We start from the raw sequence: 17,094 nt of genomic DNA on the forward strand, positions 1-17,094 counted from the left end.
CTAGCTCACTCAGCGAGCCCGGCGCGCGGGGCATCACGGGAGACCGGAGCGCCGCGTCACCTTCCTCCCCGCCCCTCGCGCTCTCCCATTGGCCCCGTTCGAATCAATACAAAAAAGAAAGAGCCAAGCGCTGCGGAGGGAGGGAGGGAGGCGAGGCGTGATGACGGAAGAAGAGCGCGTCGCCGTTGCCCCTGGCAACCCGCGGCCTAGCTGCGCCCCGCCGAGCCCGCCTCGCGTGGAAAAACAAAACAAAACGGATAAAATAAAAATTTTAAAATGTACACAACACAAAACATAAAATGGACGCAGGGAATGTAGGATGGGGCTTCATTTAATTTGTTTTAGAGCACTTTGGACACATATATACACACAGGGCTGTTTTATATTTGTTTTTTCAGCCAAAAAAAGCTGTTTTCTTACATAACTGAATGCAAAAAAGGACTAGCTGCTCTGAGTAGGCTTGGTTAGGAATGCACAGGCAAAGTCATTTTTGCTTTGCAAGCTGGGCCTTGTTTCGAGGGAGCAGAAAAGCACCGACGCTTTAAAAACAACGCCCTCCTTGCAAAAAAAAAAAATGGGCAATTTGCTTAACCTGCATATTTATTCCGCCTTTCGTAATCAGCAACCTAAATAAGGAAGGCCGGGACACCAGGAATCGTCGAGAGATGGTGCAGATTGCAGCCATTATATCCGTCAGGGCACTCTGCACAGGCTCAAAGGAACCTCTATAATGTTGTTTTAAAGATTCCATTTAGGAATCACTTCCTATAATAAAGCATCTCAAAGCAATTTCAGAAGAACATGCAACAACCACGGCCATTTCATAAAACAACTATACTGTTATTTTTTTATTATTATTATTATTATTTTGAAAGATTGCTTGCTGAAGAGCGGGAGATAAATCGCTCCCCTATTTTTAAAAAATAACATATATATATACATGCAGTATGCACAATCTGTCCTTGCAACAACGGCTCTTTCCAGAGCAAAAGGAAGGCACAGACCCCTGTACCTATTTTAAAAATAATAATAAGTAAACTCCCATTTAGAAGGCCACAGCAAGAACATGGAGGAAAACCCCTTTAACCTGTTTGTAGATTCACCTTTTTTTTCCAGAGGTGGGATGTGAGTCATCATTTATCCTTCAAAACACTTTATATCATTATTCAGTTATGGTAAGGGCTCAATGATTTGCAAGGACGAAGCATTGATAGGCAGGCTTTTGTTGGTAAAGGATCACACTGCGAATTGCCAATGTGATCTTTTATCTTGCTTAATTATAATTTGATTTTCAGTTATACGTTTAAAATGGCCTCTCATTTTTGGGAGAGAGTGGGGTCTATAAACCACGTTAGGGAATATTATCTGTGCAAAACCACCTCTTTCAATAAGTAGTTTAAATGCATCAACGTGACTCGTTTTAAGGTAACTGTTGGGTGGTTTCCGCGTCGATGCAAGCTGCGACTCCGCAATAAAAATTAAGGGCAATTATTACAGTAAAAAGCAAGCACTATTGAAACGAAATTTGTATGGTGTGCTGTTGTCTCAGATGCAAACTCAAATGCAAGTTTCATCCCAGACTCGAAATCAGACAATTACTTAGGGAGTAATTTACTTTTCAAAAGTTTTTTATTTCAGTAAAAAAAAAAATCCCTGCACCCACAAAAGCAACATACCCACTTCCCTCGCTGCTAAAATAGCTTTTTTCTGTTGCCGTCGTTCAACGCGCAACTCTAAGAAAATACAAGATTCAGAAAGTCTATATAGGAGCGTCAGAGCTAATTCGTCACAAGGCAAGAGACACAGACAAGACAGGATTTTTCCTCTCTTTCTCGTGAGAAAGAGGATCTAGAGCGTTCTAAAACTAAAGCGGATTAATCCAAATTTTGTGCCAAGGAAACTCAAGATCCTCCCTTGACAAACCGGGCCGTTCTGCATTCTGCAATGTAAACCGTGGTTAGGGCACAGTGGAAAGAAAACACGATTCCTGGGCTTAGCGTTACGTTATGCTGAAGCAGGGGTCATAATTTTGTTTCGATCCAAATAAATCATAATTGGTAATTCCTTGGGCTGATCAATGTAGTTTCGGGTTACATAAACCACAAACCAAGGTTTGCATGCAACGTAAACCATGGTTAGGGCACAGAGGAAAGAAACCGTGATCCCTGGGCTCAGCGTTACGGCTGAAGCAGGGGTTATAGTTTTGTTTCAATCCAAATAAATCATATTTGGTAATTCCTTGGGCTGATCAATGTAGTTTAGAGTTACATAAACCACAAACCAGGGTTTGCAATGCAATGCGAAACCAAGTTTATGCCTCATTTCTCCTGAACAAGGAACTATAGTGCACACTGTCTGCTTGATCACAGTAAACCATGGTTTAGGCGAAAAAACGGCAAAGTCCTGCCAGCTGATTTCATTCTGCAAATTAAGCAAAATTACGCATAATTACAAATTATTCTTCTCCGTCCTCCTCTTGGGAAGCGGGGAAAGGGCTTTGAAACCCCCTCACACATGATACCGGGGACCTCTCTTTAATTTCCTGCTCCACTGAAAATGAGGAGAGCAAGAAACTTTTATCTACGGTTGCGATCGAAATTATTGCAAAAACAAAAACCCATTGCAAATCAAGTTTATTATCGAAATCCACAAACTTTTAGCGGATTGCAAGGAGCAAATGGTTTGACACGGCAGCTGCTTCAAAACAGCTTCCCCAAAATTCAGCTGAAAACGCGTCTCTGATTTGATCCTGTGAATCTGTGAATTTTGATAACAAACCTGTTTTGCAATGGGGGGAGGTTGAATAATTTTTGATTGCAACTGTCTATAAAAAAAGCACAAAAGCCTGGTTTCTTAGATCAATGAAATCAGGGTCTAATTTTATTTATTTTACGCTACCAAATTGTAGGCAATTTTTTCCCCCCGGATGTGGAAATTCCAGGAAATTAACCCTAAGAATAAATAGGTCGAGGCAGTGATACAGCTCAGCGGTGGTCGGGGGACCAGAATAGTGCAGATAAAAATATCTGGCTGGATCAAACCTGAGAGGGAAGTCCCATTAATCTCAGTGGGTCTTACTCCCAAGTAGTCTTACCTGCGACTGCACTGTAAAAGCATGGTTTTCAGGCAGGTCTTTTCCACTCTAAAAGTCCTGGAAAGCCACTAACTGAGTCCAGCAATTATGGGCTGGATCTCAAGCCACTTTGCATGGTCCCTTTACCTAGAAAGGAACAGGATCCGTGTAGCTCAGGGACTTTGCACGGAAAAGATCTCAGGTTTAATGTCTGGGTCTCTCCAATTTAATTTATTGGGGGGGGGTTAGGATTTTGTGCCGCAATGTGCGCACCATCGACGTTCTTGCTGCAATAGAACGCCAAAACACCGGCGGCAAAAATTGGAATTTCCGTCGCCGTCGTCCTTCCCCGAGAAGAAGCGTAGAATCCCGGAGCTCAAGGAACCTTTGCGCAAACATGATTTTTCCCCTAATGTTCTAAAACATCTAACCAGCCTGATGCGCAGCTTTGAGGAGGAATAAGGAGATTGGGAGAAGATTGATCCTGAAACATCTCAAGAGCACAGAATAGGCACAGTTAAGAGAGGAGGTTCTGGAAGGCGGAGGCAGCTGCAAGAAGGGAGATTTTGAGGAGACGCACAGTTGTGCCACGTTTTCGAGTTGTGCTGGGAGGTCTGGGGCTGCTCACAAGTGTTCACTGGAAGAGAGAGGGGGATAAAAAATATCAGGATCGTAATTTCTTATTTATACCCTGCCCATCTGGCTGGGTTTCCCCAGCCACTCTGGGCGGCTCAGAACAAAATATTAAAAACACAATAAAACACCAAACATTTAAAACTTCCCTAAACAGGGCTGCCTTCAGATGTCTTCTGAAAGTCAGATAGTTGTTTATCTCCTTGACATCTGAAGGGAGCGCGCCACCACCAAGAGGGCCCTCTGCCTGGTTCCCTGTAACCTCACTTCTCGCAGGGAGGGAACCGGCAGAAGGCCCTCGGAGCTGGACCTCAGTGTCCGGGCTGGACGATGGAGGTGGAGACGCTCCTTCAGGGATACTGGGTCAAGGCCACCCCATGCTTAATTTCCTCATGATAAAACTTTCTAGTGCCCTGGGTGCGGCATATTCTAAAGAACGGGAAAGGATAAATTGTTTTCCACCCAACGGCTGCATCCTCTTTGGCACAATCTTTCAGGGGCCGGGTGTCAGCGGTGGGCAGGCTATAGAGTTCTCACCAGAGTGGTGCATGCTCTGGTTATCTCCCGCTTGGACTACTGCCATGCGCTCTCCGTGGAGCTGCCTTTGAAGGTGACCCAGAAACTACAACTAATCCAGAATGTGGCAGCTAGACTGGGGACTGGGAGCGGCCACCAAGACCATATAACACCGGTCCTCAAAGACCTACATTGGCTCCCAGGATGTTTCTGAGCACAATTCAAAGTGCTGGTGCTGACTTTGAAAGCCCTAAACGGCTCAGTAGACCTGAAGAAGCGTCTCCACCCCCATCATGGACACTGAGGTCCAGCTCCGAGGGCCTTCTGGCAGTTTCCTCCCTGCGAGAAGTGAGGTTACAGGGAACCAGGCAGAGGGCCTTCTCGGTGGTGGCGCCCGCCCTGTGGAACACCCTCCCGTCAGATGTCAAAGAGATAAAGAACTACATAACTTTCAGAAGTTACCCATAGATCTCAGGGCGGTTCACAACATCCAATAGCAATCTAAAACCCACAAAATACATAATAAAATTTACAACTCTGGGACTCCCCTCCTCTGCCGTTCCCCCTGTCTCTCAGCGCCCCCCAGCAATCCCACCGCCCCACCTCCAGGGGGCACTACTGCTCCCTTCAAGAACCACGGACATAGAAGTGCATCTCTATGTTCTACCCTCTTTACGTAGCCCCCCAACCTCTTTACGTAACCACCCAACCCCCCAACCCAAAGCCCTCCAGATACGGCTGGACTCCAGCTCAGTCAACATGGCCCGCGGTCAGGAATTATGGGAGTTGGAGTCCGGGACACAGGTTCCCACCACTCTAGCGCCACCTACTGCCAGGCTCCCCGCCTTCCGCCCATTGAACCGCTACCTGCCACTGTTCCCCACCTCTCACAACGATTGGCTTAATTTTCAAAGGTCCCACCTCCTCTCCGGACCAGGCAGCCCCCTTCCCGACCCTCCGCTCGTGACGGATGCATCCCGCGCATGGCTCACCTGGCGATGCGAGACAGAATCTCCTTCACCCGCACCACAAGTCTCTCGTTCTGCACCGGGTTGCTCTCGATGGCGCTGTGGAGCTTCGCCATGTAGAAATCGAGGGTGCTCAATGTAGGGGTCTCCCCAGTGCCTGGGGGAGAAAGAACGATCAGCTAGCCGCTGACCTCCATCGCACTCTGCAAACTGGCCGTCTGCCCATATCGCTATTACTATTTAGGTCCCAGAGTGGATATATATCTGATCAGAAGGTCGGTGGTTCGAATCCCCGCAATGACGGGGTGAGCTCCCGTTGCTCAGTCCCTGCTCCTGCCCACGTAGCAGTTTGAAAGCACCTCAAAGTGCAAGTAGATAAATAGGTACTGCTCTGGCGGGAAGGTAAACGGCATTTCCGTGCGCTGCTCTGGTTCGCCAGAAACGGCTTAGTCCTGCTGGCCACATGACCCGGAAGCTGTACGCCAGCTCCCTTGGCCAATAAAGCGAGATGAGGTCCAGTTGCGGACGACTCTGGGGTTGCGGCGCTCATCTCTACTGGCCAAGGGAGCCGGCGTACAGCTTCCGGGTCATGTGGCCAGCATGACTAAGCCACTTCCGGCGAACCAGAGCAGCGCACAGAAACGGGATTTACCTTCCCACTGGAGTGGTACCTATTTATCTACTTGCACTTTGTGCTTTCGAACTGCTAGGTTGGCAGGAGCAGGGACCGAGCAACGGGAGCTCACCCCGTCATTGCGGGGATTCGAACTGCCCACCTTCTGATCGGCAAGCCCCAGGCTCAGTGGTTTAACCCACAGCGCCACCCGCGTCCCAATTATATATATAATTTTTATTTCTATTCTTTGTATAGTGTATTGTTGTTTTATTGCTATGGCCGACGGCTAACGCAAATAAAGATTCATTCATTCATTCATTTAGCCGCGTCCAGCCCAGTGGGGGCCACCCACCTGGGATTGGCAGGCTGGCAAAGCTGGCGGTCAAGGCTTGGCGCACTGTCTGTAGCTGCTTCTGCAAAGCGATGGTCTGCCGCTCTTCCAGAGCCAATTCCTGCTCCAGGCGCTCTTTGGCGCAACTCATGTTCTCTGTGTGTTTCTGCAAGATGGAGTTCTGCTCCTCAAACTCCGTGTTCACCTTGCGCAGGCGACGGAGCTCCGCTTCCCGGGCTGGAGAAACAAACGGACAACACAGGGAGTGTTAAATTGTGGGTGAACATATCAGACGACACAGCGATTCTTCAAACAGCTCTTGTTTATTCACAGGCCAGGACAGAACTGTACTGAAGGGTTCAGTCTGCCTGCTTATATAGAGCTCCAGTACAACGTAACTGTAACAATTTTCTAATACTATCCAATCACTGAATGTCACTTTCGATCCCTTATTTGCATAACTATCTACAGTATCCCCCTGCTGGCCCAGGGTGAGAACTTTAGTACACAACAGGGAGAGTATTGGAACAGGAAATTTGTGGGTGCCCTGCATGGGGAATTTTGCGGGTGTAGGGGCACCCAGGGGAGTTGGCACCTGTGCATGTCAGGATCAGGGCCGGATTGAGGTTTGGCGAGGCCGTAAGCTACTGAAGGTAGTGGGGCCCTTTATATGTCCAGCTGTCCTTTGCCAGCAACAAATTGTCACTGCTTTTTGTGGTCGTTTAGGGACCTAATAGGTATCTAAAGCCATTTGCACATCACAAAATAGGTATTTTATTAAAGCAATTGTTGAACTGAAATACAAGAAGTATATCAATAGGTAAAGGTAAAGGGACCCCTGACCATTAGATCTATTCGTGGCCGACTCTGGGGTTGCGGCGCTCATCTCTCTTTATTGGCCGAGGGAACCGGCATACAGCTTCTGGGTCATGTGGCCAGCAGGACTGAGCCGCTTCTGGCGAACCAGAGCAGCGCACAGAAATGCCGTTTACCTTCCCACCGGAGTGGTACCTATTTATCTACTTGCGCTGGTGTGCTTTCGAAATGCTAGGTTGGCAGGAGCAGGGACTGAGCAACGGGAGCTCACCCCGTCACGGGGATTCGAACCTCCGACCTTCTGATCGGCAAGTCCTAGGCACTGTGGTTTAACCCATAGCGCCGCCCGCGTCCCTACCCTATATATAGAAAGGAGCAAAACAGTGATATTTTAGGGAGCAGGCTAGCAGGCGGGGCCCATGACTTACATCATAGGAGCCTACACAACACAAAACACTGTACGCAGGTTTTATTTCATTTGTTTTTTATCTTATATTTTGGAAATGTACATCCAGTTGTTGTTTTTTCCTTTAATTTTTTTGGGGGCCCCCAAGAGAGTGGGGCCCTAAGCTATAGCTTGTTTAGCTTATACGTAAATCCGGCACTGGTACCCCGGACTTTTGCAAGCCCAAGGCAGCCTGCTCAGTTCCTTAAATTACCTTTATTCTGGTCCAAGAACTCCTCAGTAAATATGGGGACGTCAAATGTTGAGAATCCGTCACTGCCTCCCTCTCCCAGCTGATTGAGAAGGAAACAGGTGGACAGAAACAAGAGAACAAATTGAAAACTTTGCATTATTTTCCCAGGGGAAATTTGGGGATGAATTGGGAGTGGTGCGTGTTTTTTGGGGGCAGAAGTCAGGTGGAAAAAGTCTTAGGAAATCGTTTTCTAAATCCCCACAGCGCAGAAATGTTTGTTTCGGGGCCTCCTCCCCTGAAAATCACCTTTGGAAAACAAAACCCCCACATTCCTGGACTCCAACCCTCAAGATGGATAAATAGGGGGTAAAACATTCAACTCTTAAATAAATAAAAATAGCCATTATTCTATTTTGTACCCCCAAATCACTATCAACCAATCAAGGCCCCTTGAAGATATCATGCGTTCCTTGCTTTATATAAAATGCCCAGAGAATTATTATTTTTAAAAATCATCTATTTTTAGCTGTTTTTCGGGCCGTTTCCCTGCAGGAAGTGACAGCTGGAACTTCTGTCTGATATAAGATTTTCACATCCGGCAGCCCTATCAGCTAAGAAGCTCCGTTCCAGCTATGTTCCAGCCTCCTAATTTTAATTTCAAAACCTTATTGCATGCTGTAAACTTTTATAGGTCATGTTTTTTTCCAGAATAAAGCGTTGTTTTATAACCTGGCTGTGCACTGTAAAGGCCTTATGATGAACTGATGGGATTGGTTTTAAAAACAAACTTGTAGCAGCGATGATGGCCCGTAAAGAACAATCCCAAAATCTGAATTAGGAAAATGCTCATTTGGCCAAATAAAATGTTATGGGCAGTGGGCAAGCTTTGGAGTGCTTCAGAGTGCTTCTCTGGACTGATGAGGAACTCTGCAAATCTCCAAAGCTTGCATACAAGAAAATTTGCTTTTGATAACAACAAAAACAAAATTAAATTCTTAAAAGGAAGGTCTGGGGGAATGGGCTGATGAGGAACGCTGCAAATCTCCAAAGCTTGTGTGCAAGAAAACTTGTTTTTGATAACAACAGCCACAAAATTAAATTCTTAAAAGGAAGGTCTGGGGGGCATGGGCTGATGAAGAACTCTGCTAATCTCCAAAGCTTGCGTACAAGAAAATTGGTTTTTAACAGAAGCAACAAAATAAATTCTTAAAAAGAAGGTCTGAGGCATTTCCTCTGATAGCCTGATTTACCTTGTACCCGTTCAGCAGCGTGTTCACGACTCCAGAACCGGCATCCTCTGAAAGGTATTGTAAAAAAAGCAATAATAATGTCAACAGAAAGTAGGGAGATGGTGACTCAACTGAGCGCACAGAATGATTTGGATAGCATAGGCAAGATTCCAGCCCAGATCCCTGGCTCACCCTCTTTCCCAGCACCAAGCTGCTAAATTTGCAATTTGTGCTGTGCTTCCTAGCTAAAAGACACGACACAAAAGGAAAGGAGGGAGGAGGAGGGAAAAGGAAAACGAGCGAACACGTCCGGAAATCTGTCGCTCTTACATCGCCTCCTCCCCAAAAGTTTAATAAGGGCGAGAACTCTCCGTGAAGGAGGTCACCCCTACTGTTTCTTTCTTTTAAATAATCTTTATTATACATCCATTTACATAAAGTTAATACAATACAATATATACAGTACATACATCACCTACATACATACGCACGGTGGACACACCATAAATGTTTGACTCCCAACTCTCCTCACTGTGTTGTTTTACAATTTACTAATCTGTACGCATTTCATTCTTATTATTCCGCTTTCCCATTTTTTATCTAGACAAATTTTATTCGCCTTACAAAACTTCTGGCAAACCTACTAGCGACTCTCTCACCTTTCTTGATCTTCTTCTCCTGCATCTTTTCGGCACACATCTTGTAGGCTTCGGACTGCTGGTATTCCCTCAACTCCTTCATGTACTGTTGCTTCTCGCGCTCGGCCTCATCCAGGTAACGCTGGAACGACGAAGGGAGAAGGGTGAACCCCCCCTCTGCAACCCGAAAGCCCCCTCTGGCCTTATTTCCAGCTGGCAAACCCCTCTGCCCTTTACAGTGGTACCTCGGGTTACAGACGCTTCAGGTTACAGACTCCGCTAACCCAGAAATAGTACCTCGGGTTAAGAACTTTGCTTCAGGATGAGAACAGAAATCGCGCGGCGTCAGCTAGAGGCCTCATTAGCTAAAGCGGTGCTTCAGGTTAAGAACAGTTTCAGGTTAAGAACGGACCTCTAGAACAAATTAAGTACTTAACCCGAGGTACCACTGTAATAAGATTATTATAATTATCTTTACCATCTTTAACAGTTTCAGGTTAAGAACAGACCTCCGGAACGAATTAAGTATTTAATTAAGTATTTAACCCGAGCTACCACTGCACACAGGACGCGAGTGGCGCTGTGGGTTAAACCACAGAGCCTAGGACTTGCCGATCAGAAGGTCGGCGGTTCGAATCCCTGCAATGACGGGGTGAGCTCCCGTTGCTCGGTCCCAGCTCCTGCCCACCTAGCAGTTCGAAAGCACACCAGTGCAAGTAGATAAATAGGTACCACTCCGGCAGGAAGGTAAACGGCATTTCCGTGCACTGCTCTGGTTCGCCAGAAGCGGCTTATTCCTGCTGGCCACATGACCCAGAAGCTGTACGCTGGCTCCCTCGGCCAATAAAGCGAGATGAGCACTGCAACCCCAGAGTCGGTCACGACTGGACCTAATGGTCAGGGGTCCCTTTACCTTTACCTTATCACTGTACACCCAACCAACCAACCCCCCCCCCAGCCCTCTCCCCTCTTGTAGTGCCAAGAATTCGGTGGTTAATTAACAACAACCACCACCTCATACCCTGCCCATCTGGCCAGGCCTCTCAAGCCACTCTGGGCAGCTCCTAACAGAATATTAAAAACACAATAAAACATCAAACATTAAAATCTCCCCTAAACAGGGCTGCCTGTTTAACAGGTTGAGGTTGAATCCAGACAAGACGGAAATGCTGTTTTTGGGGGACAGGGGGCGGGCAGGTGTGGGGGACTCCCTGGTCCTGAATGGGGTGACTGTGCCCCTGAAGGACCAGGTGCGCATCCTGGGAGTCATTTTGGGCTCACAGCTGTCCAGGGAGGCGCAGGTCAGTTCTGTGTCCAGGGCAGCTCCATCTGGTACGCAGGATGTGACCCTCCCTGTCCGCAGACTGTCTGGCCAGAGTGGTGCATGCTCTGGTTATCTCTCGCTTGGACTACTGCCATGCGCTCGCCGTAGGGCTACCTTTGAAGGTGACCTGGAAACTAGAATTAATCCAGAATGCGGCCCAAGACTGGTGACTGGGAGTGGAAACCACATAACCCCGGTCCTGAAAGACCTACATTGGCTCCCAGCACAATTCAAAGGGTTGGTGCTGACCTTTAAAGCCCTAAACGGCCCAATAGCCCTGAAGGAGCGCCTCCACCCCCATCGTCCATCCCGGACACAGAGGTCCACCTCTGAGGGCCTTCTGGCTGTTCCCTCCCTGCGAGAAGCGAGGTTACAGGGAACCAGGCAGAGGGCCTTCTTGGTGGTGGCGCCCTCCCTTCAGATGTCAAGGAAATAAACAACTACCTGACTTTTAGAAGACATATGAAGGCAGCCCTGTTTAGGGAAGCTTTTAATGTTTATTGTATTTTAATATTCTGTTGGAAGCCGCCCAGAGTGGCTGGGGAAACCCAGCCAGATGGGCAGGGTATAAATAATAAATTATTATTATTATTATTATTATTATTACAGACATTGCCGCCTCCGTGCGAGAAGGCAGATCAGAGCCATCGTGGCTAAAAGCCCATCGACGACTCTCCTCCATGCAAATTCAGCCACTCTCACCTGTTTATCCGCCGGCTGCAGTTTGCTCCATTCTGCACCCAACATCTTCGTGATCTCCGGAAAAGGCAGGTCTGGATGTTGCATACGGATCAGCTCCCGCCTTTCATTCAGGAAGCGGACGTATCCTGTCACCGGGGCCTTTGGCCCGTTCGGGAGAATCTTCTTCCTCTTCTTGCCTTTTGGCCATCCCCTCTTCTTCACGGGCTACTCAGGAGAAAAACAGGAGATAGCTGAATACCCGCGGCTGGAACTTATATCAAGCTGGGGGTTCTGGCAAGCATTAGAAAGCAAACACAGGTTTCTAGTCCCCATGAGCTCAGAGCGTTGTTTGGAAGGGGGAACTTTCTGATGATAATAGCTGCCCTGCAAAATAATTCCTGACAAGTGGGCATCCGACCTTTGTTGGAAAACCTCCAGCAAAGGTGGACTTGCTGCCAGAAAATTTAGTTGGAATCTATTTATGCGGCCCCCAAGTATCTCGTTAGCCTCCAAAATGGAAAGTGAGCAAGGTCCCAACTAAAGAGGACTGGAAACTTTAAGTTGACAGAATACAGTGGTACCTTGGTTCCCAAACGCTGAAAACCCGGAAGTAAGTGTTCTAGTTTTCAAATGTTTTTTGGAAACTGGACGTCCGATGAGACTGTGGGCCATTGTTTCTGGGGTGCCTGTGCCAATCAGAAGCTGCGCCTTGGTTTCCAAACATTTTGGAAGTCAAACAGACTTCCGAAACAGTTTACGTTTGGCACCTTTGTTTTTGCTATTTATTTTGCGTTTTTGTTTTTGAGGCCTTTTCGGTTCATTTGTTTTGGTGACTGTTTGGAACCCAGTTCAGCTACTGGTTGACTGATTGTGTGGCTGCGGAAACGGATGAAAGCCTGCCATCGAAACAATGACTATCATCAGTAAGGAAAAAATAATAATTTCAATTTTTATCATCTACAATACTGTCTTATTTATAGTACAGTACATAGATTCTTAGAGGACGCGGGTGGCGCTGTGGGTTAAACCACAGAGCCTAGGACTTGCCGATCAGAAGGTCGGCGGTTCGAATCCCCGCAATGACGGCGTGAGCTTCCGTTGCTCGGTCCCTGTTCCTGCCAACCCAGCAGTTTGAAAGCATGTCAAGGTGCAAGTAGATAAATAGGTACCACTCCGGCGGGAAGGTAAACGGCGTTTCCGTGCGCTGCTCTGGTTCACCAGAAGCGGCTTAGTCCTGCTGGCCACATGACCCGGAAGCTGTAAGCCGGCTCCCTCGGCCAGTAAAGCGAGATGAGCGCCGCAACCCCAGAGTCGTCCGTGACTGGACCTAACAGTCAGGGGTCCCTTTACCTTTAAGTGCTTGAAAAATTACAAATATTTTTTTTGTTTGTTGAAGGCGAGATTCCACCACAACCACCCCCTGTTCCTTCACATCAATATTGAGACTGCAGGGGTGCAGCAAAAGGTGGCAGCAAGACAGAGTCTTACCCCCTCCGGGGACAAAAAATCTGTAGCCCCCGGATGCCAAGACCCCAAGCGGGTCTGGGATGGCGGAAAATCTCGTAGCCCCGACATATAGACGCACCAGGGGTCTCACCTCTTCTTCGCCATGGGGCTTTTCTGCGATCAGACGAGGGACTTCGCTTTTCTCCTGTTTGATTGACACCAGGAAACTCCCCGGCTGGGTTTTCCCCGCGGCGTTCCTGAAACCAAAAAAAGCACGCACGCGAAAAAGGTTACACAGAACTGCAAATTTACCCTGAATTTCCATCCGTAAAAGGAAGCTTCCGATTATTTATTTTCCTAAAAGACTCTGTTGATTCGTCAATCCAAAAGAATTACCGTATTTTTTGCTCTATAAGACTCACTTTTCCCCTCCTAAAAAGTAAGGGGAAATGTGTGTGCGTCTTACGGAGCGAATGCAGGCTGCGCAGCTATCCCAGAAGCCAGAACAGCAAGAGGGATTGCTGCTTTCGCTGAGCAGAGATCCCTCATGCTGTTCTGGCTTCTGGGATTCAGAATATTTTTTTCTTGTTTTCCTCCTCCAAAAACTAGATGCGTCTTGTGGTCTGGTGCATCTTATAGAGCGAAAAATACGGTAATAAAAATTATCTCTTTGATAGCTGAACAAATGGAGCTTTCGAACCCGGATTTGAAAAGTAAAAGGTTTTCTTTTTCACCTCTGCCATGCCAAACCCTTTAATCTTAATAGTTTGGCCGGCGTTCAAGCATTTGGCAAGTTTAAAAAGCACCAACACAAAATAAGGTCAATACTCACAGAAGCGCGGCCGCTTGCCTGGCACCGTGTGACATTTTCCGTTCGTTGGCGGTGAGAAACTCAGGCGACCGCTCTTAACAGGGAGCCTGAAAGAGACGATTCAGGATTTAATGCAAAATGCACAGGGGGAAAGTGAGAGTGGGCGTGTTTCGAACGGGGACCCTGGAACGTTTTACACGAGGACCCCCTTTCTGTTTCAACGCACAAACTCTTCCCCCCCCCAATTTTTTTTAATTCATTTTATAACACAAATAATAAACACAAACAGAAAAGACAAACAATGCTAACAAATTGTTGTCATATCCTTATTTTTCTAAACATTGTTAAGTGGGTTTCCCCAAGTCCCACCTATCTGGTTTTCATTTTACTTCATCTTTAGCAGTTTACACATACAGTATCATAATTTCTAACCATCTTTTTTTTTAATCGCACTTAAAATAGCTTCACATTTTATCACTTACAAATAATACTGTTTTAAAATACCCCATCGACTACTTCTAACCCTATATCCACTTCCAAAGCTATCCTAAGGTTTAAATATTAACATATTTTTTTCAAATATTCCTTAAACTTCTTCTAATCTTCTTCCACCATCTCTTCCTTCTGGTCTGGGAGTCTCCCAGTCAGTTTGGCAAGTTCCATATAGTCCACAACGCACAAACTCTTTGCCAGGAAACCGTATCGCTGCGCTGGTCCATCGTGCCTTTCCGACAGGGTAAAAACCTCGCAAGTGAAGGCACGGGTTGGGTCAGGCTAGAGGTCCTTCTGAGGTCCCTTCCGACTTTTACAAGCCTAAAATTCAACGCTGGAGGGAGGGCAGCAGACCCTCCAAGTGTCCCTATTGCCCAGGGACAGTCCTGGATTTACAGAAAATGTCCAGGTTTCTGATGTGACCCTGGAGTGTCCTGCTTTTCCTTAGGACGTCCCTATTTTCACGGGAGAAACATTGGAGGGGATGGAATAGGATGTTCCTATTTTCAGGAGAGAAATGTTGGAGGGGATGGAATAGGATGTTCCTATTTTCAGGGGAGAAATGTTGGAGGAGACGGAATAGGATGTTCCTATTTTCAGGGGAGAAGCGTTGGAGGGGATGGAATAGGGTGTCCCTATTTTCCCGGGAGAAACGTTGGAGGGTCTGAAGTCATGTGACCCCCGATCCAAGGAGGTAAGTAACTACGCAACCTTTAGAAGACATCTGAAGGCAGCCCTGGATAGGAAAGTTTTTAATATATACCGGTATATATATAGGAAGCCACTCAGAGTGGCTGGGGCAACCCAGTCAGATTGGCAGGATTTATAAATCACAAAACAACAAGAACAAGAACAATGGAAGAGGACATCCCTATTTTCATGGGAGAAAAGTTAGAGGGCATGTAGTTTATGTGACCCACCTCCCCCCAGTCAAGGAGATAAGTAACACTTCTCCAAGGAAAATAGGGACGTCCTATTCAATAATAATAATAATAATAACAATAATAATAATAATAATGATAACAATGGGAAAGTCGCTATTTTCGTGGGGTAAATGTTGAGAGGGTACAGAAGGGCGCCTACAGAGATGGAGGGAGATCACCCTTAGCTCGTTCCGGAATATCTCCTTAAAATTAAATGCAAACAGGGACCAGAGACCCCCCACCCCCCCCAGCCAGGGGAATTGGGGAATTGCAATAGGGGAGGGGGCAAAGAGAGAGGGGGGGTAAAGAGACAGGCAGGCACCATTGCATTCGCATTAATCCACTTGGCAAAAGTAAACAGAGCCCCCCTTCTGCAATATTTTTCCTTCCCAGGCTCCCCCCTCTCTTAAAAAAAAACAAGGAAAATTAGCTATAGGGCCGAGGGTCGGGTTGGGGGGCAGAGAGACAGGCAGGCACTATTGCATTCGCATTAATTAATCTTGGAATTAATCAATAGAGCCCCCGCCTTTTGCAATATTTTTCCTTCCCAGGCTCCCCCCTCTCTTAAAAAAAAAAACAAGGAAAATTAGCTATAGGGCCGAGGGTCGGGTTGGGGGGCAGAGAGACAGGCAGGCACCATTGCATTCGCATTAATTAATCTTGGAAAAAGTAAATAGAGCCCCCGCCTTTTGCAATATGTTTCCTTCCCAGCCCCTCCCTTAAAAAAACAAAAAAAAATGGATTATTTTTTATAAATTTAAAAAATAAAAAAATCCTAGATCTCCTTCTCTTGCAGATCCCCAGATCTGCCCCCTCCCCGACCCAGCAGCCCGCATTAATAACACCAATAAAAATAAAAATATTAAATAGAAACCTTTGCAAAAGTTTCCCAGTCTTTCATCCGCAGAAGCGCCGCCCCTTTCTCAGCTGGGTCCTTATGCAAATGACCGCCCTCTCCCCGGGCGCGGATTGGACGGGACTCGCCGCCGCCGCGCTCCTGATTGGCTCGCTCGCGTTCCATCGCTTCCCCCGCCCCCGCCCCGCCCCTACCCGCCATCGCTTTCCCTTCCAGCGGCGGCCGCGCGGAATGGAACGCATCACGGCTCGGAGGCGACGCGGATTGGCCGAGGGGGGAACCAATCGGAGAGCGTGTCCTGAGTCGAATTGTATCAATGGAGGAGGAACTTCAAAGGGAGATGCGAACGTTCTGTGGGCGTCCATTTCCTTTTAATTCCTTTATTTTAATTAAAATAATGAATTATTTTAATGATTTTGAGTTTTATACATTTCAATAACGTGACAATGATTTCAACCCCTTTTTTCTGCGATTCCTTAATTTTTAAAAAATATTTTCTGCATATTCCAAATTAACTTAATTTTTCTCTTTTATTCATCTATTTTCAATATATACTCTTGTAAATATGTACTCCCTGCAAAGCTGAATAACTGCACACATCAGTTTCAATTTTTTTGTAACAAATCCATTTTATTTATTTATACTTTTCAAGTTTATACATTTCGCTACATTCATTTCAACATTTCAGAACTCGACTTCCTTCCCCCTCTTTCTGCGGTTCCTTAAATTTGTTTTGAATATCTCCTGCATGTCCAAATTAACTTAATCTGCTCATTTATTCATTCTTTTATTTGTGATTTTCAGTTTTGTACATTTCAAAGATTTTACAATCATTTTAACCCCTCTTTCTGCAGTTTCTTAAATTTATCTTTTTTTATATCTTCTGTATATCCCAAATTAACTTAATTTGCTCTTTTACTCATCTACTTTCCTTGAAGACACAGAAAGTGCTTGCCTGCAGTTTTGATTCCAGAGAATCCTGCCCTTTTCACCATAAAAGCCAAGTTTCTAGTCCTTGGTACCACTTTTTTTCCCCTGGCCAGAACTCGCTGGAACTCAGTTCCGACACCTCTCAGGTGGTCACCATTGCCATTATAAAATAA

General features: G+C 46.4%; 1 protein-coding gene across 2 annotated transcripts; it reads right to left on the reverse strand.

Annotated features, from left to right (window-relative positions):
• Positions 1–3,327: 3,327 nt before the first annotated feature.
• Positions 3,328–16,066, reverse strand: HMG20B (high mobility group 20B). Of its 2 annotated transcripts, none has more exons than XM_081895820.1 (10): positions 16,010–16,066; positions 13,742–13,827; positions 13,061–13,166; positions 11,485–11,688; positions 9,480–9,600; positions 8,842–8,888; positions 7,613–7,691; positions 6,159–6,374; positions 5,215–5,347; positions 3,328–3,710 (listed from the first exon to the last, which is right to left on the reverse strand). In XM_081895820.1, the coding sequence occupies exons 2-10, from the start codon at positions 13,774–13,776 to the stop codon at positions 3,698–3,700; spliced, it is 954 nt and encodes a 317-aa protein (XP_081751946.1). In that variant the 5' UTR covers positions 13,777–13,827; positions 16,010–16,066; the 3' UTR covers positions 3,328–3,697. The 2 variants fall into 2 exon arrangements, with proteins under 2 accessions (XP_081751946.1, XP_081751945.1); XM_081895819.1 differs by having other exon boundaries at positions 13,049–13,166.
• Positions 16,067–17,094: the final 1,028 nt, after the last annotated feature.

Source organism: Podarcis melisellensis (assembly GCF_964234715.1).
Source record: "Podarcis melisellensis genome assembly, chromosome: 18".
Taxonomy (NCBI): Eukaryota; Metazoa; Chordata; class Lepidosauria; order Squamata; family Lacertidae; genus Podarcis; species Podarcis melisellensis.

Excerpts from the sequence above, each read along its gene's own strand:
- HMG20B (XM_081895819.1), bottom strand. The coding sequence starts at position 13,776 with ATGTCACACGGTGCCAGGCAAGCGGCCGCGCTTCT. Across the intron at positions 7,692-8,841 it reads CGCTGCTGAACGGGTACAAG|CTGGGAGAGGGAGGCAGTGA; the intron begins GTAAATCAGGCT and ends CTTCTCAATCAG. Across the intron at positions 5,348-6,158 it reads TGCCAGCCTGCCAATCCCAG|GCACTGGGGAGACCCCTACA; the intron begins GTGGGTGGCCCC and ends TTTCTCCCCCAG.